At 47.5% G+C, this 24,571-nt stretch overlaps 1 protein-coding gene across 1 annotated transcript in view; it reads left to right on the top strand.

Annotated features, from left to right (window-relative positions):
* Window positions 1–24,571, top strand: part of GBA2 (glucosylceramidase beta 2) — a 164,556-nt gene that overhangs the window by 91,509 nt on the left and 48,476 nt on the right. Inside the window, exons 5-8 of the mRNA XM_088464578.1 lie at window positions 3,311–3,529; window positions 10,328–10,567; window positions 15,669–15,768; window positions 21,356–21,509. Of these exons, the coding sequence (XP_088320704.1) occupies window positions 3,311–3,529; window positions 10,328–10,567; window positions 15,669–15,768; window positions 21,356–21,509 (713 nt within the window). The remainder of the gene's footprint in view (window positions 1–3,310; window positions 3,530–10,327; window positions 10,568–15,668; window positions 15,769–21,355; window positions 21,510–24,571) is intronic.

The following is a 24,571-nucleotide window of genomic DNA, read 5'->3' as shown; positions in this document are numbered from 1 at the left end:
AAGTGTGTCAGTGCTGCACTCATTCCCTCACCTGTATTCTGTGTGTTACCCCAGAGATGTAGTGATGTAGAGTATTACACATAAGTGTCTCAATGCTGCTCTCATTCCCTCACCTGTATTCTGTGTGTTACCCCAGAGATGTAGTGATGTAGAGACGTAGAGTGTTACACATAAGTGTCTCAGTGCTGCTCTCATTCCCTCACCTGTATTCTGTGTGTTACCCCAGAGATGTAGTGATGTAGAGTGTTACACATAAGTGTCTCAATGCTGCTCTCATTCCCTCACCTGTATTCTGTGTGTTACCCCAGAGACGTAGTGATGTAGAGTGTTACACATAAGTGTCTCAGTGCTGCACTCATTCCCTCACCTGTTTTCTGTGTGTTACCCCAGAGACGTAGTGATGTAGAGTGTTACACATAAGTGTCTCTGTGCTGCTCTCATTCCCTCACCTGTATTCTGTGTGTTACCCCAGAGACGTAGTGATGTAGAGTGTTACACATAAGTGTGTCAGTGCTGCTCTCATTCCCTCACCTGTATTCTGTGTGTTACCCCAGAGACGTAGTGATGTAGAGTGTTACACATAAGTGTGTCAGTGCTGCACTCATTCCCTCACCTGTATTCTGTGTGTTACCCCAGAGACGTAGTGATGTAGAGTGTTACACATAAGTGTGTCAGTGCTGCTCTCATTCCCTCACCTGTATTCTGTGTGTTACCCCAGAGACGTAGTGATGTAGAGTGTTACACATAAGTGTCTCAGTGCTGCACTCATTCCCTCACCTGTATTCTGTGTGTTACCCCAGAGACGTAGTGATGTAGAGTGTTACACATAAGTGTCTCAGTGCTGCTCTCATTCCCTCACCTGTATTCTGTGTGTTACCCCAGAGACGTAGTGATGTAGAGTGTTACACATAAGTGTGTCAGTGCTGCACTCATTCCCTCACCTGTATTCTGTGTGTTACCCCAGAGACGTAGTGATGTAGAGTGTTACACATAAGTGTCTCAGTGCTGCTCTCATTCCCTCACCTGTATTCTGTGTGTTACCCCAGAGATGTAGTGATGTAGTGATGTAGAGTGTTACACATAAGTGTGTCAGTGCTGCTCTCATTCCCTCACCTGTATTCTGTGTGTTACCCCAGAGACGTAGTGATGTAGAGTGTTACACATAAGTGTCTCAATGCTGCTCTCATTCCCTCACCTGTATTCTGTGTGTTACCCCAGAGACGTAGTGATGTAGAGACGTAGAGTGTTACACATAAGTGTCTCAGTGCTGCTCTCATTCCCTCACCTGTATTCTGTGTGTTACCCCAGAGACGTAGTGATGTAGAGTGTTACACATAAGTGTCTCAGTGCTGCTCTCATTCCCTCACCTGTATTCTGTGTGTTACCCCAGAGACGTAGTGATGTAGAGTGTTACACATAAGTGTCTCAGTGCTGCTCTCATTCCCTCACCTGTATTCTGTGTGTTACCCCAGAGACGTAGTGATGTAGAGTGTTACACATAAGTGTGTCAGTGCTGCACTCATTCCCTCACCTGTATTCTGTGTGTTACCCCAGAGACGTAGTGATGTAGAGTGTTACACATAAGTGTCTCAGTGCTGCTCTCATTCCCTCACCTGTATTCTGTGTGTTACCCCAGAGACGTAGTGATGTAGAGTGTTACACATAAGTGTCTCAATGCTGCTCTCATTCCCTCACCTGTATTCTGTGTGTTACCCCAGAGATGTAGTGATGTAGAGACGTAGAGTGTTACACATAAGTGTCTCAGTGCTGCTCTCATTCCCTCACCTGTATTCTGTGTGTTACCCCAGAGACGTAGTGATGTAGAGTGTTACACATAAGTGTCTCAGTGCTGCTCTCATTCCCTCACCTGTATTCTGTGTGTTACCCCAGAGACGTAGTGATGTAGAGTGTTACACATAAGTGTCTCAGTGCTGCTCTCATTCCCTCACCTGTATTCTGTGTGTTACCCCAGAGACGTAGTGATGTAGAGACGTAGAGTGTTACACATAAGTGTCTCAGTGCTGCTCTCATTCCCTCACCTGTATTCTGTGTGTTACCCCAGAGACGTAGTGATGTAGAGTGTTACACATAAGTGTGTCAGTGCTGCACTCATTCCCTCACCTGTATTCTGTGTGTTACCCCAGAGACGTAGTGATGTAGAGTGTTACACATAAGTGTCTCAGTGCTGCACTCATTCCCTCACCTGTATTCTGTGTGTTACCCCAGAGATGTAGTGATGTAGTGATGTAGAGTGTTACACATAAGTGTGTCAGTGCTGCTCTCATTCCCTCACCTGTATTCTGTGTGTTACCCCAGAGACGTAGTGATGTAGAGACGTAGAGTGTTACACATAAGTGTGTCAGTGCTGCACTCATTCCCTCACCTGTATTCTGTGTGTTACCCCAGAGACGTAGTGATGTAGAGTGTTACACATAAGTGTCTCAGTGCTGCACTCATTCCCTCACCTGTATTCTGTGTGTTACCCCAGAGACGTAGTGATGTAGAGTGTTACACATAAGTGTGTCAGTGCTGCTCTCATTCCCTCACCTGTATTCTGTGTGTTACCCCAGAGACGTAGTGATGTAGAGTGTTACACATAAGTGTGTCAGTGCTGCACTCATTCCCTCACCTGTATTCTGTGTGTTACCCCAGAGACGTAGTGATGTAGAGTGTTACACATAAGTGTCTCAATGCTGCTCTCATTCCCTCACCTGTATTCTGTGTGTTACCCCAGAGACGTAGTGATGTAGAGTGTTACACATAAGTGTCTCAGTGCTGCACTCATTCCCTCACCTGTATTCTGTGTGTTACCCCAGAGACGTAGTGATGTAGAGACGTAGAGTGTTACACATAAGTGTCTCAATGCTGCTCTCATTCCCTCACCTGTATTCTGTGTGTTACCCCAGAGACGTAGAGATGTAGAGTGTTACACATAAGTGTGTCAGTGCTGCTCTCATTCCCTCACCTGTATTCTGTGTGTTACCCCAGAGACGTAGTGATGTAGAGACGTAGAGTGTTACACATAAGTGTCTCAATGCTGCTCTCATTCCCTCACCTGTATTCTGTGTGTTACCCCAGAGACGTAGTGATGTAGAGTGTTACACATAAGTGTCTCAATGCTGCTCTCATTCCCTCACCTGTATTCTGTGTGTTACCCCAGAGACGTAGTGATGTAGTGATGTAGAGTGTTACACATAAGTGTCTCAATGCTGCTCTCATTCCCTCACCTGTATTCTGTGTGTTACCCCAGAGACGTAGTGATGTAGAGACGTGGCGATGTAGAGACTCTTTATTGTACCCTTCTGCTTAGTTCACAGTATGTATCCGGCGCAGGGAGCAGACGGTGTACCAGCAGGTGCTCTCCATGGAGCGGCCACACACCCTGCAGGGATGGAACTGGGGTTACTGTGGCAATCATGCTTTCTATCATGCCTTGTACCCTCGGGCCTGGACTGTCTACTATCTCCCGGGACAGAGCATCACACTCACCTGCCGTCAGGTGTCCCCAGTTATCCCTCATGACTATAAGGTAAGAGATCATCGCCAGAGTATATTGTATGTAATTATGTCCCCCAGCGTTTCCTCTGTACCTTCGGGACTGTCTCCAGTAGCTCCCATCTCTGCCGATCTCTCCCACCACAATCCCCTTTATCTCTGTATCCTGAGTGTTAATAATTCTACACCCCTTTCATTCACTAGTGTCCCCTTATCCTTATTAGAGTGTAAGCTCTTGCTACCAGCATCCTTTCTTACATTGTGTTATGATCTATTCCTGTACTGTATCTGAAATTAGTTTTTTGTCTCCCACCTATATGGCGTTGCCGGCTATGAGTCGCACTGCGCATGCGCCAAGGTACTTGGGTGGCAAAAGCGTACGGGATGACAGCTGGGTGGTATTAGCGTACGGAATGACAGCTGGGTGGCATCTGAGTACACAGACATACCCAGATCACAGCCTAGAGCTACACATTCCCAGATCGCAGCCTAGAGCTACACATTCCCAGATCACAGCCTAGAGCTACACATTCCCAGATCGCAGCCTAGAGCTACACATTCCCAGATCGCAGCCTAGAGCTACACATTCCCAGATTGCAGCCTAGAGCTACACATTCCCAGATTGCAGCCTAGAGCTACACATTCCCAGATTGCAGCCTAGAGCTACACATTCCCAGATTGCAGCCTAGAGCTACACATTCCCAGATTGCAGCCTAGAGCTACACATTCCCAGATTGCAGCCTAGAGCTACACATTCCCAGATTGCAGCCTAGAGCTACACATTCCCAGATTGCAGCCTAGAGCTACACATTCCCAGATTGCAGCCTAGAGCTACACATTCCCAGATTGCAGCCTAGAGCTACACATTCCCAGATTGCAGCCTAGAGCTACACATTCCCAGATTGCAGCCTAGAGCTACACATTCCCAGATTGCAGCCTAGAGCTACACATTCCCAGATTGCAGCCTAGAGCTACACATTCCCAGATTGCAGCCTAGAGCTACACATTCCCAGATTGCAGCCTAGAGCTACACATTCCCAGATTGCAGCCTAGAGCTACACATTCCCAGATTGCAGCCTAGAGCTACACATTCCCAGATTGCAGCCTAGAGCTACACATTCCCAGATTGCAGCCTAGAGCTACACATTCCCAGATTGCAGCCTAGAGCTACACATTCCCAGATTGCAGCCTAGAGCTACACATTCCCAGATTGCAGCCTAGAGCTACACATTCCCAGATTGCAGCCTAGAGCTACACATTCCCAGGTCGCAGCCTAGAGCTACACATTCCTAGGTCGCAGCCTCGAGCTACACATTCCTAGGTCGCAGCCTAGAGCTACACATTCACATTCCCAGATCGCAGCCTAGAGCTACACATTCCCAGGTCGCAGCCTAGAGCTACACATTCCCAGGTCGCAGCCTAGAGCTACACATTCATATTCCCAGGTCGCAGCCTAGAGCTACACATTTCCAGATCGCAGCCTAGAGCTACACATTCCCAGATCGCAGCCTCGAGCTACACATTCCCAGATTGCAGCCTAGAGCTTCACATTCCTAGATCGCAGCCTAGAGCTACACATTCCCAGGTCGCAGCCTAGAGCTACACATTCATATTCCCAGGTCGCAGCCTAGAGCTACACATTTCCAGATCGCAGCCTAGAGCTACACATTTCCAGATCGCAGCCTAGAGCTTCACATTGCTAGGTCGCAGCCTCGAGCTACACATTCCTAGGTCGCAGCCTAGAGCTACACATTCACATTCCCAGATCGCAGCCTAGAGCTACACATTCCCAGATCGCAGCCTAGAGCTTCACATTCCCAGGTCGCAGCCTAGAGCTTCACATTCCCAGATCGCAGCCTAGAGCTACACATTCCCAGATCGCAGCCTAGAGCTTCACATTCCCAGGTCGCAGCCTAGAGCTTCACATTCCCAGATCGCAGCCTAGAGCTACACATTCCCAGATCGCAGCCTAGAGCTACACATTCCCAGATCGCAGCCTAGAGCTACATATACCAGGACACCCCTTTTTCCTGCAGGACACTATTATCCTCTCTATTGTATTAGTATTTTTCGCTGTGACTCTGCGGAGGTAATATATGTTTAACTACATTAAATATATACTGTATTACATCATACTGTATATTATCTGATCCCACCCTGATTATAACAGAACCAATGTTGCATAATTACCTTGTGATCCACGGATAACCCCCAATCACTGATAACCTCATTGTTATCAGATGGCTCTTTTTATTAGGGCTGTGGCTGCTGCTCTTTGTACTTTGTGCTTGCATTGCAGTGTGAGGTTATTGGGCCTATGTCTCTATTACCTTTACATACACATCCTATGTACGATACACAACCAGTGTTCCGAGTGTGTTACACATTGTGTAGTATAGTCATAGTCATTGAGTGTGTTACACATAGTGTAGTCAGTCATAGTGTGTTACACATAGTGTAGTCAGTAATAGTGTGTTACACATAGTGTAGTCAGTCATAGTGTGTTACACATAGTGTAGTCAGTCATAGTGTGTTACACATAGTGTAGTCAGTCATAGTGTGTTACACATAGTGTAGTCAGTCATAGTGTGTTACACATAGTGTAGTCATAGTGATTTACACATTGTGTAGTCAGTCATTGAGTGTGTTACACATAGTGTAGTCAGTCATAGTGTGTTACACATAGTGTAGTCAGTCATAGTGTGTTACACATAGTGTAGTCAGTCATAGTGTTACACATAGTGTAGTCATAGTGATTTACACATTATGTACTCAGTCATTGAGTGTGTTACACATTGTGTAGTCTATTGCAGCTACCTTCTGTCTGGACCTCTCCTCATCTGTCTTTCTCCTCTATAATGCTTTCTAAATGCCACAGGAGACCTACCTTACTCTCTCACCACTGTGTTCTAAATGCCACAGGAGACCTACCTTACTCTCTCACCACTGTGTTCTAGATGCCACAGGAGACCTACCTTACTCTCTCACCACTGTGTTCTAAATGTCACAGGAGACCTACCTTACTCTCTCACCACTGTGTTCTAAATGCCACAGGAGACCTACCTTACCCTCTCACCACTGTGTTCTAAATGTCACAGGAGACCTATCTTACTCTCTCACCACTGTGTTCTAAATGTCACAGGAGGCCTACCTTACTCTCTCACGACTGTGTTCTAAATGTCTCAGGAGACCTACCTTACTCTCTCACCACTGTGTTCTAAATGCCACAGGAGACCTACCTTACTCTCTCACCACTGTGTTCTAAATGTCACAGGAGACCTATCTTACTCTCTCACCACTGTGTTCTAAATGCCACAGGAGACCTACCTTACTCTCTCACCACTGTGTTCTAAATGTCACAGGAGACCTACCTTACCCTCTCACCACTGTGTTCTAGATGCCACAGGAGACCTACCTTACTCTCTCACCACTGTGTTCTAAATGTCACAGGAGACCTACCTTACTCTCTCACCACTGTGTTCTAAATGCCACAGGAGACCTACCTTACCCTCTCACCACTGTGTTCTAAATGTCACAGGAGACCTATCTTACTCTCTCACCACTGTGTTCTAAATGTCACAGGAGGCCTACCTTACTCTCTCACGACTGTGTTCTAAATGTCTCAGGAGACCTACCTTACTCTCTCACCACTGTGTTCTAAATGCCACAGGAGACCTACCTTACTCTCTCACCACTGTGTTCGAAATGTCACAGGAGACCTATCTTACTCTCTCACCACTGTGTTCTAAATGCCACAGGAAACCTATCTTACTCTCTCACCACTGTGTTCTAGATGCCACAGGAGACCTACCTTACCCTCTCACCACTGTGTTCTAAATGCCACAGGAGACCTACCTTACTCTCTCACCACTGTGTTCTAAATGCCACAGGAGACCTATCTTACTCTCTCACCACTGTGTTCGAAATGTCACAGGAGACCTATCTTACTCTCTCACCACTGTGTTCTAAATGCCACAGGAAACCTATCTTACTCTCTCACCACTGTGTTCTAGATGCCACAGGAGACCTACCTTACCCTCTCACCACTGTGTTCTAAATGCCACAGGAGACCTACCTTACTCTCTCACCACTGTGTTCTAAATGCCACAGGAGACCTACCTTACTCTCTCACCACTGTGTTCTAAATGCCACAGGAGACCTACCTTACTCTCTCACCACTGTGTTCTAAATGTCACAGGAGGCCTACCTTACTCTCTCACCACTGTGTTCTAAATGCCACAGGAGACCTACCTTACTCTCTCACCACTGTGTTCTAAATGTCACAGGAGACCTATCTTACTCTCTCACCACTGTGTTCGAAATGTCACAGGAGACCTATCTTACTCTCTCACCACTGTGTTCTAAATGCCACAGGAAACCTATCTTACTCTCTCACCACTGTGTTCTAGATGCCACAGGAGACCTACCTTACCCTCTCACCACTGTGTTCTAGATGCCACAGGAGACCTACCTTACTCTCTCACCACTGTGTTCTAAATGCCACAGGAGACCTACCTTACTCTCTCACCACTGTGTTCTAAATGCCACAGGAGACCTACCTTACTCTCTCACCACTGTGTTCTACATGTCACAGGAGACCTACCTTACTCTCTCGCCACTGTGTTCTAGATGCCACAGGAGACCTACCTTACTCTCTCGCCACTGTGTTCTAGATGCCACAGGAGACCTACCTTACTCTCTCGCCACTGTGTTCTAAATGTCACAGGAGACCTACCTTACTCTCTCACCACTGTGTTCTAAATGTCACAGGAGACCTATCTTACTCTCTCACCACTGTGTTCTAAATGCCACAGGAGACCTATCTTACTCTCTCACCACTGTGTTCTAAATGCCACAGGAAACCTATCTTACTCTCTCACCACTGTGTTCTAGATGCCACAGGAGACCTACCTTACTCTCTCACCACTGTGTTCTAGATGCCACAGTAGACCTACCTTACTCTCTCACCACTGTGTTCTAAATGCCACAGGAGACCTACCTTACTCTCTCACCACTGTGTTCTAAATGTCACAGGAGACCTACCTTACTCTCTCACCAATGTGTTCTAAATGTCACAGGAGACCTACCTTACTCTCTCACCACTGTGTTCGAAATGTCACAGGAGACCTACCTTACTCTCTCACCACTGTGTTCGAAATGTCACAGGAGACCTACCTTACTCTCTCACCAATGTGTTCTAAATGTCACAGGAGACCTACCTTACTCTCTCACCACTGTGTTCGAAATGCCACAGGAGACCTACCTTACTCTCTCACCACTGTGTTCTAGATGTCACAGGAGACCTACCTTACTCTCTCGCCACTGTGTTCTAGATGTCACAGGAGACCTACCTTACTCTCTCGCCACTGTGTTCTAAATGTCACAGGAGACCTACCTTACTCTCTCGCCACTGTGTTCTAAATGTCACAGGAGACCTACCTTACTCTCTCGCCACTGTGTTCTAAATGTCACAGGAGACCTATCTTACTCTCTCACCACTGTGTTCTAAATGCCACAGGAAACCTATCTTACTCTCTCACCACTGTGTTCTAGATGCCACAGGAGACCTACCTTACTCTCTCACCACTGTGTTCTAGATGCCACAGGAGACCTACCTTACTCTCTCACCACTGTGTTCTAAATGCCACAGGAGACCTACCTTACTCTCTCACCACTGTGTTCTAAATGTCACAGGAGACCTACCTTACTCTCTCACCAATGTGTTCTAAATGTCACAGGAGACCTACCTTACTCTCTCACCACTGTGTTCTAGATGCCACAGGAGACCTACCTTACTCTCTCACCACTGTGTTCTAAATGCCACAGTAGACCTACCTTACTCTCTCACCACTGTGTTCTAAATGCCACAGGAGACCTACCTTACTCTCTCACCACTGTGTTCTAAATGTCACAGGAGACCTACCTTTCTCACCACTGTGTTCTAGATGCCACAGGAGACCTACCTTACTGTCTCACCACTGTGTTCTAAATGTCACAGGAGACCTACCTTACTCTCTCACCACTGTGTTCTAAATGCCACAGGAGACCTACCTTACTCTCTCACCACTGTGTTCTAAATGTCACAGGAGACCTATCTTACTCCCTCACCACTGTGTTCTAAATGTCACAGGAGACCTACCTTACTCTCTCACCACTGTGTTCTAAATGTCACAGGAGACCTACCTTACTCTCTCACCACTGTGTTCTAAATGCCACAGGAGACCTATCTTACTCTCTCACCACTGTGTTCTAAATGTCACAGGAGACCTATCTTACTCTCTCACCACTGTGTTCTAGATGCAATAGGAGACTCATCGTTCTTTTTGACCATATAATTTTATACTTTCCGTCTTATCTTTTTAGATGTGCCTCTGACCTTTCTGTATTCCTCCTCACTAGTAACCACCTACCACTCTCCTCCCCATGGCTTCTCTCATATTACTCCCCACCTATGTAACTGCTTACCCTGCCTGACGAAACTGTCCTCTGACCGTCTCCCTCTGCACGTTCTACCAGCCGCAGCCCTACCAGCTCTTATTGCCTCCTCACTCTAGACTGTAAGCTCTTCTCCACAGTGCCACACACTATCTCACCTCATGTATGCTGCTTCTGTGTGTACAGATACACCATGATGATGATGTTCCTGGCTCTTGGTATTTGACGGTGACGGTCCGAGTGGAAGTATTACTCTCTCTGCCCCTTTGTATAAATACGTGTTGTTATGTCACCATCCTCAGCTGTGTGCTATGCATTGTCCTGGTACAGAGTGTAACACAATTGTGCCGCTATGTTCTGTGACCTTGTATCTGAGTCACGTCTCCTCTTTACACAGGACTCCTCTTTGCCTCTGGCTGTCTTCATTTGGGATGTGGAGAACTCGAGTGATGAGGAGACTGAGGTTTCCATTATGTTCTCTATGAGAAATGGCAGCGGGGCCAAAAGTGACCGAGCTGGGGGCCACTGGAATGAACCATTTAATCTGCATAACACTGGGGATCCAGTCACTGGTGTCTTGTTACATCACTGTGCCAGCTGCAACCCCTTCACTCTCGGGATTGCCGTGCGAGAGAGGGTAAGATAGACTATGAATGTGACTTATCTCTATCCCCACCTGCTGGAGGGTCAGGGTAAGAGAGACTATGAATGTCTCATCTCTCGTCTCATCTGCTGGTGGGAGGGGGGTAATAGAGACTATGAAAGTGACTTATCTCTAGCCCCACCGGCTGGAGGGACAGGGTAGGTGAGATTATGAATGTGACTTATCTCTAGCCCCACCTGCTGGAGGGAGGGGGTAAGAGAGACTATGAATGTGACTAATCTCTACCCCACCTGCTGGAGGGACAGGGTAGGTGAGACTATGAATGTGACTTATCTCTATCTCCACCTGCTTGAGGGTCAGGGTAAGATAGACTATGAACGTGACTCATCTCTCATCCCACCTGCTGGTGGGAGGGGGGTAATAGAGACTATGAATGTGAGTTATCTCTAGCCCCACCTGCTGGAGGGACAGGGTAGGTGAGATTATGAATGTGAGTTATCTCTAGCCCCACATGCTGAAGGGACAGGGTAAGAGAGGCTATGAATGTGATCTAGCTCCACCTGCTGGAGGGACAGGGTAGGTGAGACTTTGAATGTGACCTAGCTCTAGCTCCACCTGCTGGAGGGACAGGGTAGGTGAGACTATGAATGTGACTTATCTCTCGTCCCACCTGCTGGAGGGACAGGGTTGGTGAGACTATGAATGTTACTTATCTCTAGCCCCACCTGCTGGATGGACAGGGTAGGTGAGACTATGAATGTGACTCATTTCTAGCCCAACCTGCTGTAGGGACAGGGTAAGAGAGACTATGAATGTGACTTATCTCTAGCTCCACCTGCTGAAGGGACAGGGTAAGAGAGACTATGAACGTGACTTAGCTCTAGCCCCACCTGCTGAAGGGACAGGGTAAGAGAGACTATGAATGTGACTTATCTCTAGCCCCACCTGCTGAAGGGACAGGGTAGGTGAGACTATGAATGTGACTTATCTCTAGCCCCACCTGTTGAAGGGACAGGGTAAGAGAGACTATGAATGTGACTTATCTCTATCCCCACCTGCTGAAGGGACAGGGTAAGAGAGACTATGAATGTGGCCTAGCTCTAGCCCCACCTGCTGGAGGGACAGGGTAAGAGAGACTATGAATGTGGCCTAGCTCTAGCCCCACCTGCTGGAGGGACAGGGTAGGTGAGACTATGAATGTGACTTATCTCTATCCCCACCTGCTGAAGGGACAGGGTAAGAGAGACTATGAATGTGGCCTAGCTCTAGCCCCACCTGCTGGAGGGACAGGGTAAGAGAGACTATGAATGTGGCCTAGCTCTAGCCCCACCTGCTGGAGGGACAGGGTAGGTGAGACTATGAATGTGACTTATCTCTAGCTCCACCTGCTGAAGGGACAGGGTAGGTGAGACTATGATTGTGACTTAGCTCTAGCCCCACCTGCTGAAGGGACAGGGTAAGAGAGACTATGAATGTGACTTATCTCTAGCCCCACCTGCTGGAGGGACAGGGTAAGAGAGACTATGAATGTGACTTATCTCTAGCCCCACCTGCTGGAGGGACAGGGTAAGAGAGACTATGAATGTGACTTATCTCTCGTCCCACCTGCTGGAGGGACCGGGTTGGTGAGACTATGATCGTGACTTAGCTCTAGCCCCACCTGCTGAAGGGACAGGGTAAGAGAGACTATGATCGTGACTTAGCTCTAGCTCCACCTGCTGGAGGAAGGGGGTAAGAGAGACTATGAATGTGACTTATCTCTAGCCCCACCTGCTGGAGGAAGGGGGTAAGAGAGGCTATGAATGTGGCCTAGCTCTAGCTCCACCTGCTGAAGGGACAGGGTAAGAGAGACTATGAATGTGACTTATCTCTATCCCCACCTGCTGGAGGGACAGGGTAAGAGAGACTATGAATGTGACCTAGCTCTAGCTCCACCTGCTGGAGGTACAGGGTAAGAGAGACTATGAATGTGGCTTAGCTCTAGCCCCACCTGCTGGATGGACAGGGTAAGAGAGACTATGAATGTGACTTATTACCCATCAGTATGTACAGCACACACAGTACTAATAGTAACATCACCTGCTCCCTGTATGTAGGACTTATTGTCCAGACTGTCCAGTGCTGCTGACTCTTTATAAATACATTAGGATTATTCTTATTATCCTTTATATGGCACCACAAGGGTTCCGCAGCGCCTTACAAAGTACATAGACAAATGAGCACACAAGAAAAACAGTTATTAATACAACTAACACAGGACAAATACATGATTTATACATTGCTGCATAACACTTGAATAAGCAGCATGGTGTCAGCAACCAAGGGTTAGGTGCTGTTGTTAATTAAATTGGGAGTAAGTGAGGGAGAATCACATGAGGGAAGAGGGCCCAGCTTGTGAGAGCTTATATTCTAAATGGGAGGGGGCAGACAAACAGGGATGACACAGATGGGCTGGATTGTTAGGAAGGAGCATGGAGTAGTGGGTTAGGATGAGAGCTGGAAAGCTTTGAGGAAGAAAGGGGTCTTGAGAGCCCATTTCAAGGTTAGAAGCCAAGAAGCAAAGTTAATATGGAATTTTGAGCTAAGGTCAGGGGGACGAGGAAAGTCAGCTACTCGAGGATGTTGGAAAAGACAACTGATATGAGTATTGAATGCAAATAATGAAGTGGAGAGTTTAGAAGGTAAGAGTTGGTGGGAGTGACCAGATGATAGAAGTACCCCAACACCAACACTGTGCCAACCTCCAGGCCAGGGAGTGTGAAAGAATGTGAGGCTGCCAAAGGAGATAGCTGCAGGAGAAGTGGTGTCAAATAGGTAAGTCCAGGATTTGGTGATGGCTAGGAGATTGAAGGAGTTGAATAAGAAGCCGTCATGGACTGGGGCCAGTTGATTATAGACAGGACTGGCTTTCCAGAGGAGACAGTGGAGAGGGACATAGTTGGGAGGAGAGAGAAGATTGTTAGGGTTGCTGTAGCGTGGGGTTGAGATTGATTTAGAGTAGGGGTATAAGGAGAGCTTGGGTACGTTGTGGGCTTCTGAGTGAGGAAGGGTGACATCAGGTGGTGGGCAAGGTGGAGGTTTAGTGTGGTGTGGGTTGAGAAGAAGAAGAGGTAACTTGGAGAAAAGGGAGGTTGCAGGGCTTAGGAGTTATGGGAGATGCGGTGGAGAGTACTAGATGGGATGAAGGGAGATGGAGGAGAGGAGACTGTGGAGGGAGGAAAGAGATGGGAACTGGTAGTAGATGAAAGTATGTAGCTTCTGAGTGAGGGGGCGAGTAGAAGAAAAGAGACATTGCGTAGATGAGGGATTAGGGGGGAGAAAACAGCAGTAGTAGTGATGAGAGTGAGGTACAGGAACAGTACAGTTAAAATGTCTAAAAATCAGATAAAAGGAAGAACAGTGTTAGTAAATGTAAATGCACAACTACAAGAGTATCTAATAAACAAAATGAGTTTAGAGCTGTTAAAGTTGCAGGACTTTAAATTAAGGATAAAGCATTCTTATAGATGAGAAGGTGTTTAAAAATGGTAGATACTACAGTGGTGTAGAGATAAACGCACAGTCGTATAGGAATAATATAAACAGTGTAGGGTCAAAAAACATACATTCAAAAATTAAAGTGCCGCAATCCACCTGGTAGTTGCTTGCAATGCTGAAGTAGGCTGTTTTCATAAGGTGTGTTCAGGTTATAATGAAAGCTGGTGGCTGACTTGCAGGGTATCCAGAAGTTTTAAGTTTTTAAGTTGTGTAGTAGGGGTGGGGAACCTTTTTTCTGGCGAGGGCCATTTTGATATATATAACATTATTGCGGGGCCGATGCAGACCACGCCCCATCCGTCTGACATCACACTTGGGCAGGACCACAATCGCTGGTGATTACAGCAGTGCCCGAAGCATCCTCAGGATGCTCCGGGAACTGTAAGGGCAGCAGTGTGTGACCATCTGAAGCATCCTAAGGAGGCTCCAGGCAGCACTGCTGCATAGATTCTGGCTGCAGGATGCCATTCTAGGGACCCTGCTAGCCAGATGAGGCTAGCAGAAAAAAAGCTCAGAGGGCCACACCAAATGATTCCAGGGGCCTTATACAGCCCCCGGGCCTGAGGTTCCCCATCCCTGTTAAGAGTTCTATGTTAAATGTTGTCCTCCTGTCTTCCTCCTGTTTAACTGTTGTCTAACTCTTTAAATTATGCTGTGCAAATAATACCACTTAGAAAAAAAAAAACTACTGTATGCAGCCTTAAACAGGCCTGCAGCCTGAAACCTACTGAGTATATAGTGACGCATACATGTGTAGTCACTGATTACACGCCAGCCCCCAATAACCTCACCCACACCAGATACAAGTCATACAAATCTAATACAAACAAACAGACCCTAAACAGCATCTCACATATGTCTAGGAGTTAAAAAAAAAAAAAAAAAAAAAAATTAAATTGCAAGACCTTAAGTCACTCTGGTTTTTGCAGATAATAGTTAATAACAAAATACCTATAAAATCAGTATAATCATACAGCAATGGTATTTCTATGTCAGACTGGTCCCAATAGATAACCTATAAAATCAGTATAATCATACACAGTGGCGGAACTTCCGAAGACAATGGAGTCATTTGCCGCCGGGCGCCAGCCCTGAAGGGGGCACCTGGCTCCATTGTCACCCGGAGCTCCATGGAGAAAGAGCGCCGCTGATCGGCGCTCCACCTCCAGTGGAGTAACTACGGAGGATGCAAGGGGTTACTCCACTGGAGTAACCCCTTGCATCCCCCTGCACCCTCCATTTGCCGGGCGCCCGCTGAGTGTGTTACCAGCGGGCGCCCGCTCCTTCCCCACCCACCCCGGTATCAGCGACAGCCGGAGCTCACTACTGAGTTCCGCGTCCTGCAGTGCTCTATGGGAGTGTAGTTATGCCACTGATCATACAGTAATGGTATTTCTATGTCCCATAGATTACCTGCAGGGATTATGATTATAAAGCTCTGAGTATTGCTAGCTGGTGTAGGCGATGGCTGTGGAAATGGTTAGCAGATGTTCATTCTCCCATCCCCTGTCTATCAGTGATTACCGGTCACCTCACCGGACGGTCACCAATGATGAATATGCCCTGGTAATAATTCGGTCTCTGTTTGTCTCCAAAGCCAGGCACTCACATCTCTCACTGTACTGAGTTTGACCCGTGCGGGATGGGACAGGAGATCTGGAAAGACTTGCTGGATGACGGGCGCCTGAACGCTGCAGGTGAGCAGGATGTTAGCGTCATCACTATTACTGAGCAGACAGTATGGAGGGAGCGGAGACAGACTGACGTACATCCAGTGTCACTATTTATTACACCTCCGTGCAGCCTTCAGTATATTGAACAAACATCATTATTATTATTATTATCAGTTACTTATATAGCGCTAGCATATTCCGTTACGCTTTACAATTGGGAACAAACAGTAATAGAACAAGACTGAGTAGTACCAGACAGACATAGAGGTAGGAGGGTCGTCCCGCAGGCTTACACTCTATTGTAATATCACCGTCGCAGTGTGTGACCACCCCCTCCCACGGCAGCTATTCAATAGTGACCCAGCTCTCGTCCTGAGATATAATGTTTCTTTTTTGTCTGTTTAATATGTCTATATTTTATATGTGTATAATATATATATATATATATATCTCCAAAAAATGAGGGTGCACTCACCAGGCTTCAACAAATGTTCATAAAATATTGATTTTATTTAGATCATCATAAAACGTATAGCCATCAACGTTTCGGTCCGGTCCAGGGACCTTTGTCAAGATGCAAGTACATGTAACACTAAGCACTCGGCACTTTTGTGAACGAATGCATCCATTATCCACTTTGAAATGTATTATTATTGACTGGGTGCCACCACCAAGTAGAGAAGGAGACCGCGGCAAATTGCTTCTACAGAGGGAAGCATTATGGACACATAAACTTGACACTATTTATCCTAAGGGTCTTAACGAAGCAGCCCATTGGAGTATGTTCTTGTGATTTTTCTATGAGGGGTGCACTTCCAGCATTTTTTGATTCATTCATTTTTTCAGTTATTTTTTATTTTGTATTTTTATTATTATTTATTTTTTGGAGAATCATGGAGTTATGTGTCAGTGTGTTACAATAAATCTATTTGTTTTGTGCTTGTTTGATATGCATTTTTTGCATTCTTTACACACACATGGTATATGGTTTATATAATATATCTTTAGCTTATTACACTATATTTATTTATTTTTTCTTCTTTTTTATTTCATTTTTTTTAGTCCATTAATAACACCAATATCTATTCAGAGTCGCTCCATGGGCGTGTTGTCCAGTAAAAGAAAAGGACTGGTACACACGCGATTGATATATAGATCTGGTATTATTACCTTTTCTTGTTATTCATGTTTCCATGGCAGCAGGGGAGCTTGTAGTGCTGCCAGTATACTAGACTGTGCTTTAGCAACCATCACTTCCTGGATGCTTTTCAGTGTTGCCATGGTAACCAGTGTGTGCGCGTTCCAGGAGGAAGAAGCAGCAGCAGCTGGAACGCACGCTGTTACTACACGTGGGAATATGTTACACAGAATGGTGGCTTTTCAGTGTTGCCATGGTAACCAGTGTGTGCGCGTTCCAGGAGGAAGAAGCAGCAGCAGCAGCTGGAACGCACGCTGTTACTACACGTGGGAATATGTTACACAGAATGGTGGCTTTTCAGTGTTGCCATGGTAACCAGTGTGTGTGCGTTCCAGGAGGAAGAAGCAGCAGCAGCAGCTGGAACGCACGCTGTTATTACACGTGGGAATATGTTACACAGAATGGTGGCTTTTCAGTGTTGCCATGGTAACCAGTGTGTGTGCGTTCCAGGAGGAAGAAGCAGCAGCAGCAGCTGGAACGCACGCTGTTATTACACGTGGGAATATGTTACACAGAATGGTGGCTTTTCAGTGTTGCCATGGTAACCAGTGTGTGTGCGTTCCAGGAGGAAGAAGCAGCAGCAGCAGCTGGAACGCACGCTGTTATTACACGTGGGAATATGTTACACAGAATGGTGGCTTTTCAGTGTTGCCATGGTAACCAGTGTGTGTGCGCGTTCCAGGAGGGGGAAGAAGCAGCAGCAGCTGGAACGCACGCTGTTATTACATGTGAGAATATGTTACACAGAATGGTGGCTTTTCAGTGTTGCCATGGTAACCAGTGTGTGTGCGTTCCAGGAGGGGGAAGAAGCAGCAGCAACTGGAACGCACGCTGTTATTACATGTGAGAATATGTTACACAGAATGGTGGCTTTTCAGTGTTGCCATGGTAACCAGTGTGTGTGCGTTCCAGGAGGAAGAAGCAGCAGCAGCTGGAACGCACGCTGTTACTACACGTGGGAATATGTTACACAGAATGGTGGCTTTTCAGTGTTGCCATGGTAACCAGTGTGTGCGCGTTCCAGGAGGAAGTAGCAGCAGTTGGAACGCACGCTGTTACCACACGTGGGAATATGTTACACAGAATGGTGGCTTTTCAGTGTTGCTATGGTAACCAGTGTGTGTGCGTTCCAGGAGGAAGTAGCAGCAGCTGGAACGCACGCTGTTACTACACGTGGGAATATGTTACACAGAATGGTGGCTTTTCAGTGTTGCCATGGTAACCAGTGTGTGCGCGTTCCAGGAGGAAGTAGCAGCAACTGGAACGCACGCTGTTACTACACGTGGGAATATGTTACACAGAATGGTGGCTTTTCAGTGTTGCCATGGTAACCAGTGTGTGTGCATTCCAGGAGGAAGTAGCAGCAACTGGAACGCACGCTGTTACTACACGTGGGAATATGTTACACAGAATGGTGGCTTTTCAGTGTTGCCATGGTAACCAGTGTGTGCGCGTTCCAGGAGGGGGAAGTAGCAGCAGCTGGAACGCACGCTGTTATTGCACGTGGAAATATGTTACACAGAATGATGGCTTTTCAGTGTTGCCATGGTAACCAGTGTGTGCGCGTTCCAGGAGGAAGTAGCAGCAGCTGGAACGCACGCTGTTACCACACGTGGGAATATGTTACACAGAATGGTGGCTTTTCAGTGTTGCCATGGTAACCAGTGTGTGTGCGTTCCAGGAGGAAGAAGCAGCAGCAGCTGGAACGCACACTGTTATTACATGTGGGAATATGTTACACAGAATGGTGGTTTTTCAGTGTTGCCATGGTAACCAGTGTGTGTGCGTTCCAGGAGGGGGAAGTAGCAGCAGCTGGAACGCACGCTGTTATTACATGTGGCAATATGTTACACAGAATGGTGGCTTTTCAGTGTTGCCATGGTAACCAGTGTGTGTGCGTTCCAGGAGGGGGAAGTAGCAGCAGCTGGAACGCACGCTGTTATTACATGTGGGAATATGAGCGATTGTATATGCTGATTAAGCTGCATGTATATTCATTATTCATTGGTTTTTGAGTTTTGTTTAACTTAGAAGAGTGATATGATTGCATTAGTATATTGGTAGATCACAGGTGTTTTGATGAGGGAGGTACTGGTTTATGCTAATTGTTTAATCATGTGATTAGTATGTGTATTTATATGTGCTTAGTGTTACATGTACTTGCATCTTGACAAAGGTCCCTGGACTGGACCGAAACGTCGATGGCTATACGTTTTATGATGATCTAAATAAAATCAATATTTTATGAACATTTGTTGAAGCCTGGTGAGTGCACCCTCATTTTTTGGAGATTGACTTTTGGCAAGGTTTTTTCCTTGCTTGGGATAGCTACCCCAGCATTGTATTTTAATAAGACGTCAGTGTGGACATTATGTGGTACCATCTCCTGGGGTAGATGGCACTGCGCAGCAGCTGAGAAATCACACAAAGTCCACTGGTCTAGTGCAACTGGTCTCCGCCAGGTTTATTAGGCAATGCAAACAAAAATAAACAGAAATAAACACCTTGCCGCCTGGCACTAGCTATACAGAAGTGATCCTAGCTCACTAATAAACAAAGTATAAGAAGGTTTTTCATGTTTAATTTACCTGCTTTCATCAACCTGATTCTCTCACAGAGACACAAAGACTCCTTTCCCCATTCAGTGTCACCCTGTAATGATCAGCCTCACAGCACTAACAACAGCCACACAGAGACATGAAAGTCTGTCCTTTCCCCAGGCAGTGTCTACCTGTAATGATCAGCCTCACAGCACTAACAACAGCCACACAGAGACATGAAAGTCTGTCCTTTCCCCAGGCAGTGTCACCCTGTAATGATCAGCCTCACAGCACTAAAAACAGCCACACAGAGACATGAAAGTCTGTCCTTTCCCCAGGCAGTGTCACCCTGTAATGATCAGCCTCACAGCACTAACAACAGCCACACAGAGACATGAAAGTCTGTCCTTTCCCCAGGCAGTGTCTCCCTGTAATGATCAGCCTCACAGCACTAACAACAGCCACACAGAGACATGAAAGTCTGTCCTTTCCCCAGGCAGTGTCTCCCTGTAATGATCAGCCTCACAGCACTAACAACAGCCACACAGAGACATGAAAGTCTGTCCTTTCCCCAGGCAGTGTCTCCCTGTAATGATCAGCCTCACAGCACTAAAAACAGCCACACAGAGACATGAAAGTCTGTCCTTTCCCCAGGCAGTGTCACCCTGTAATGATCAGCCTCACAGCACTAACAACAGCCACACAGAGACATGAAAGTCTGTCCTTTCCCCAGGCAGTGTCACCCTGTAATGATCAGCCTCACAGCACTAACAACAGCCACACAGAGACATGAAAGTCTGTCCTTTCCCCAGGCAGTGTCTCCCTGTAATGATCAGCCTCACAGCACTAACAACAGCCACACAGAGACATGAAAGTCTGTCCTTTCCCCAGGCAGTGTCTCCCTGTAATGATCAGCCTCACAGCACTAACAACAGCCACACAGAGACATGAAAGTCTGTCCTTTCCCCAGGCAGTGTCGCCCTGTAATGATCAGCCTCACAGCACTAACAACAGCCACACAGAGACATGAAAGTCTGTCCTTTCCCCAGGCAGTGTCACCCTGTAATGATCAGCCTCACAGCACTAACAACAGCCACACAGAGACATGAAAGTCTGTCCTTTCCCCAGGCAGTGTCACCCTGTAATGATCAGCCACACAGAGACATGAAAGTCTGTCCTTTCCCCAGGCAGTGTCACCCTGTAATGATCAGCCTCACAGCACTAACAGTCACACAGAGACACAAAAGTCTGTCCTTTCCCCAGGCAGTGTCTCCCTGTAATGATCAGCCTCACAGCACTAACAGTCACACAGAGACATGAAAGTCTGTCCTTTCCCCAGGCAGTGTCTCCCTGTAATGATCAGCCTCACAGCACTAACAACAGCCACACAGCTGAAAGCCCTAATTAGCCTCCTGTGAAGCTAATAACCCAAAAAGCTCCTCACACAAACACCTTCCTGAGGTTTCAAAAGACATAGGTCAGGAATCTAGGGCAAATATTCCTGCCTTCCACTATGATGCCAGTGGCCTTGTCACAATATAGATCCCTACTACTATATACAATTGAAATGTATTGATCAATCACAGCCAAACATTTGAATCGATTGACTTGACAATTGGCATAAGAATAGTTTCCATGCTGTGGTGGAACATAGGCTGTGTGTACCCATACCTCCCACTCCCATTCACGTCTCTTAGTTATTGGCGTACCAACTCCAGCGCACGGCAAGGAACGCACCACGCAGAGCACATAAGAGGTAGTGCTGCTAGTTGCGTGGCTATCACACGTGAGCGTACAGTAGTGATGCACGCCAGTTCAGGCACAGCGCTTTTCACTTTGCTCAAATCTTCACCGTGTAGGGACTATTCCGTAGGTCCGAGCTCTCCCTCCAAGTCGGGTAAGAAGACGGCGGCGGCGGTGGCAGCAGGCTGCACGGTGAGCCCAGGAGGACGAGGAACCCTGGAATTCTGTCTGAGCTGGGATATGCCTAAGATTCGCTTTGGTTCTGGAGGAAAGGAATATTGCAGGTATGTATTTCTCTCCATTGTGAGTACTTTCCGGAGCATAATGAGAAACTCAGCTCTGTCAGAGACGGAGAAGCTACAGCGAGCTATCCAGCGACACAACATTGCAGCTTGCAGAGCGCGATTACTGATAAAGGAGTGTAGGGGTGTACATTGGTGAGCATAGAAAGGACTCGGGCTAGTACTCTTATGTGATGTATGTGACTGGCTGCCCCACTGTAATGTGATGTATGGGGCTGGCTGCCCCGCTGTAATGTGATGTATGGGGCTGGCTGCCCCGCTGTAATGTGATGTATGGGGCTGGCTGCCCCGCTGTAATGTGATGTATGGGGCTGGCTGCCCCGCTGTAATGTGATGTATGGGGCTGGCTGCCCCGCTGTAATGTGATGTGTGGGGCTGGCTGCCCCGCTGTAATGTGATGTGTGGGGCTGGCTGCCCCGCTGTAATGTGATGTGTGGGGTGGCTGCCCCGCTGTAATGTGATGTATGGGGCTGGCTGCCCCGCTGTAATGTGATGTATGGGGCTGGCTGCCCCGCTGTAATGTGATGTATGGGGCTGGCTGCCCCGCTGTAATGTGATGTATGGGGCTGGCTGCCCCGCTGTAATGTGATGTATGGGGCTGGCTGCCCCGCTGTAATGTGATGTATGGGGCTGGCTGCCCCGCTGTAATGTGATGTATGTGACTGGCTGCCCCGCTGTAATGTGATGTGTGGGGCTGGCTGCCCCGCTGTAATGTGATGTGTGGGGCGGGCTGGCTGCCCCGCTGTAATGTGATGTGTGGGGCGGGCTGGCTGCCCCGCTGTAATGTAATGTGTGGGGCGGGCTGGCTGCCCCGCTGTAATGTAATGTGTGGGGCGGGCTGGCTGCCCCGCTGTAATGTAATGTGTGGGGCGGGCTGGCTGCCCCGCTGTAATGTAATGTGTGGGGCGGGCTGGCTGCCCCGCTGTAATGTAATGTGTGGGGCGGGCTGGCTGCCCCGCTGTAATGTAATGTGTGGGGCGGGCTGGCTGCCCCGCTGTAATGTAATGTGTGGGGCGGGCTGGCTGCCCCGCTGTAATGTAATGTGTGGGGCGGGCTGGCTGCCCCGCTGTAATGTAATGTGTGGGGCGGGCTGGCTGCCCCGCTGTAATGTAATGTGTGGGGCGGGCTGGCTGCCCCGCTGTAATGTAATGTGTGGGGCGGGCTGGCTGCCCCGCTGTAATGTAATGTGTGGGGCGGGCTGGCTGCCCCGCTGTAATGTAATGTGTGGGGCGGGCTGCCCCGCTGTAATGTCATGTGTGGGGCTGGCTATAGAGAGATTGGCTCTATGCACCTACACACAGAAGTATTTCCAGCTTTCAGAGCCATCAGCCAATGGTGGAGAGCCTTACTATCTATGGGGCAGACAGCCTCATCCGCGCAAAACTAGGCCACTGCGACGAGTCTGCTGCAGAAATGAGACTCAGTATGAGAAAGATGAGGTCGTGTCTCAGCACAAACCAGAAGAAATGCAATATATAATATACTATAATAGATGTATACAGTATGTGTCTCAAATAGTAATAGAAAAACTGTTGACATTATAGAAAGGGATATAAAGAAGAGTAATGTTGAGATGTATACGTCTGTGATGTCAGGATATAATACATACAGATGTGTCCACATACATTTAGCCTCCTTGTACATTAAACAGCCCTTCTAGTTGCGCCATGCTGCTTCTTGTAGTTCGACTTTTTACATTCAAATGTGTCTTATTCGCAAAGCGATGTGAATATGTCCACATACATCTGCCCTCCATGCGCTGCAAGTCGTGGTACACATAAAGCGTGAGCGTCATGAGATTCAGTAGCGCAGAGCAAAGCGATGTGCATAGGACACACAGGCAGCTTCTGCTGAAGTTAACGATATGCACCTTATATTCTGTGTGTGACTGCGGCTGTATCTGCACGCCTATATTCTGTGTGTGACTGCGGGTGTATCTGCATGCCTATATTCTGTGTGTGACTGCGGGTGTATCTGCATGCCTATATTCTCTGTGTGTGACTGCGGGAGTATCTGCATGCCTGTATTCTGTGTGTGTGACTGTGGGTGTATCTGCACGCCTATATTCTGTGTGTGTGAGTGCTGGTGTATCTGCATGCCTATATTCTGTGTGTGACTACGGCTGTATCTGCATGCCTGTATTCTGTGTGTGACTGCGGCTGTATCTGCATGCCTATATTCTGTGTGTGACTGCGGCTGTATCTGCATGCCTATATTCTGTGTGTGTGACTGCTGGTGTATCTGCATGCCTATATTCTGTGTGTGTGACTGCTGGTGTATCTGCATGCCTATATTCTGTGTGTGTGACTGCTGGTGTATCTGCATGCCTATATTCTGTGTGTGTGACTGCTGGTGTATCTGCATGCCTATATTCTGTGTGTGTGACTGCGGGTGTATCTGCATGCCTGTATTCTGTGTGTGACTGCGGGTGTATCTGCATGCCTGTATTCTGTGTGTGTGACTGCGGGTGTATCTGCATGCTTATGCTCTGTGTGTGACTGCGGGTGTATCTGCATGTCTATATTCTGTGTGTGTGACTGCGGGTGTATCTGCATGCCTATATTCTGTGTGTGACTGCGGGTGTATCTGCATGCCTGTATTCTGTGTGTGTGACTGCGGGTGTATCTGCATGCTTATATTCTGTGTGTGTGACTGCGGGTGTGTCTGCATGTCTATATTCTGTGTGTATGACTGCGGGTGTATCTGCATGTCTATATTCTGTGTGTGTGACTGCGGGTGTATCTGCATGCCTATATTCTGTGTGTGACTGCGGGTGTATCTGCATGCCTGTATTCTGTGTGTGTGACTGCGGGTGTATCTGCATGCTTATGCTCTGTGTGTGACTGCGGGTGTATCTGCATGTCTATATTCTGTGTGTGTGACTGCGGGTGTATCTGCATGCCTATATTCTGTGTGTGACTGCGGGTGTGTCTGCATGCCTATGTTATGTGTGTGACTGCGGCTGTATCTGCATGCCTATATTCTGTGTGACTGTGGGTGTATCTGCATGCCTATATTCTGTGTGTGTGACTGCGGGTGTATCT

The sequence above is a fragment of the Taudactylus pleione genome, unplaced genomic scaffold, assembly GCF_031769625.1.
Source record: "Taudactylus pleione unplaced genomic scaffold, aTauple2 ptg001693l, whole genome shotgun sequence".
Lineage (NCBI taxonomy): Eukaryota > Metazoa > Chordata > Amphibia > Anura > Myobatrachidae > Taudactylus > Taudactylus pleione.
Note: the sequence above shows the minus strand (reverse complement) of the source record. Positions and strands in the feature narration are given on the sequence as shown.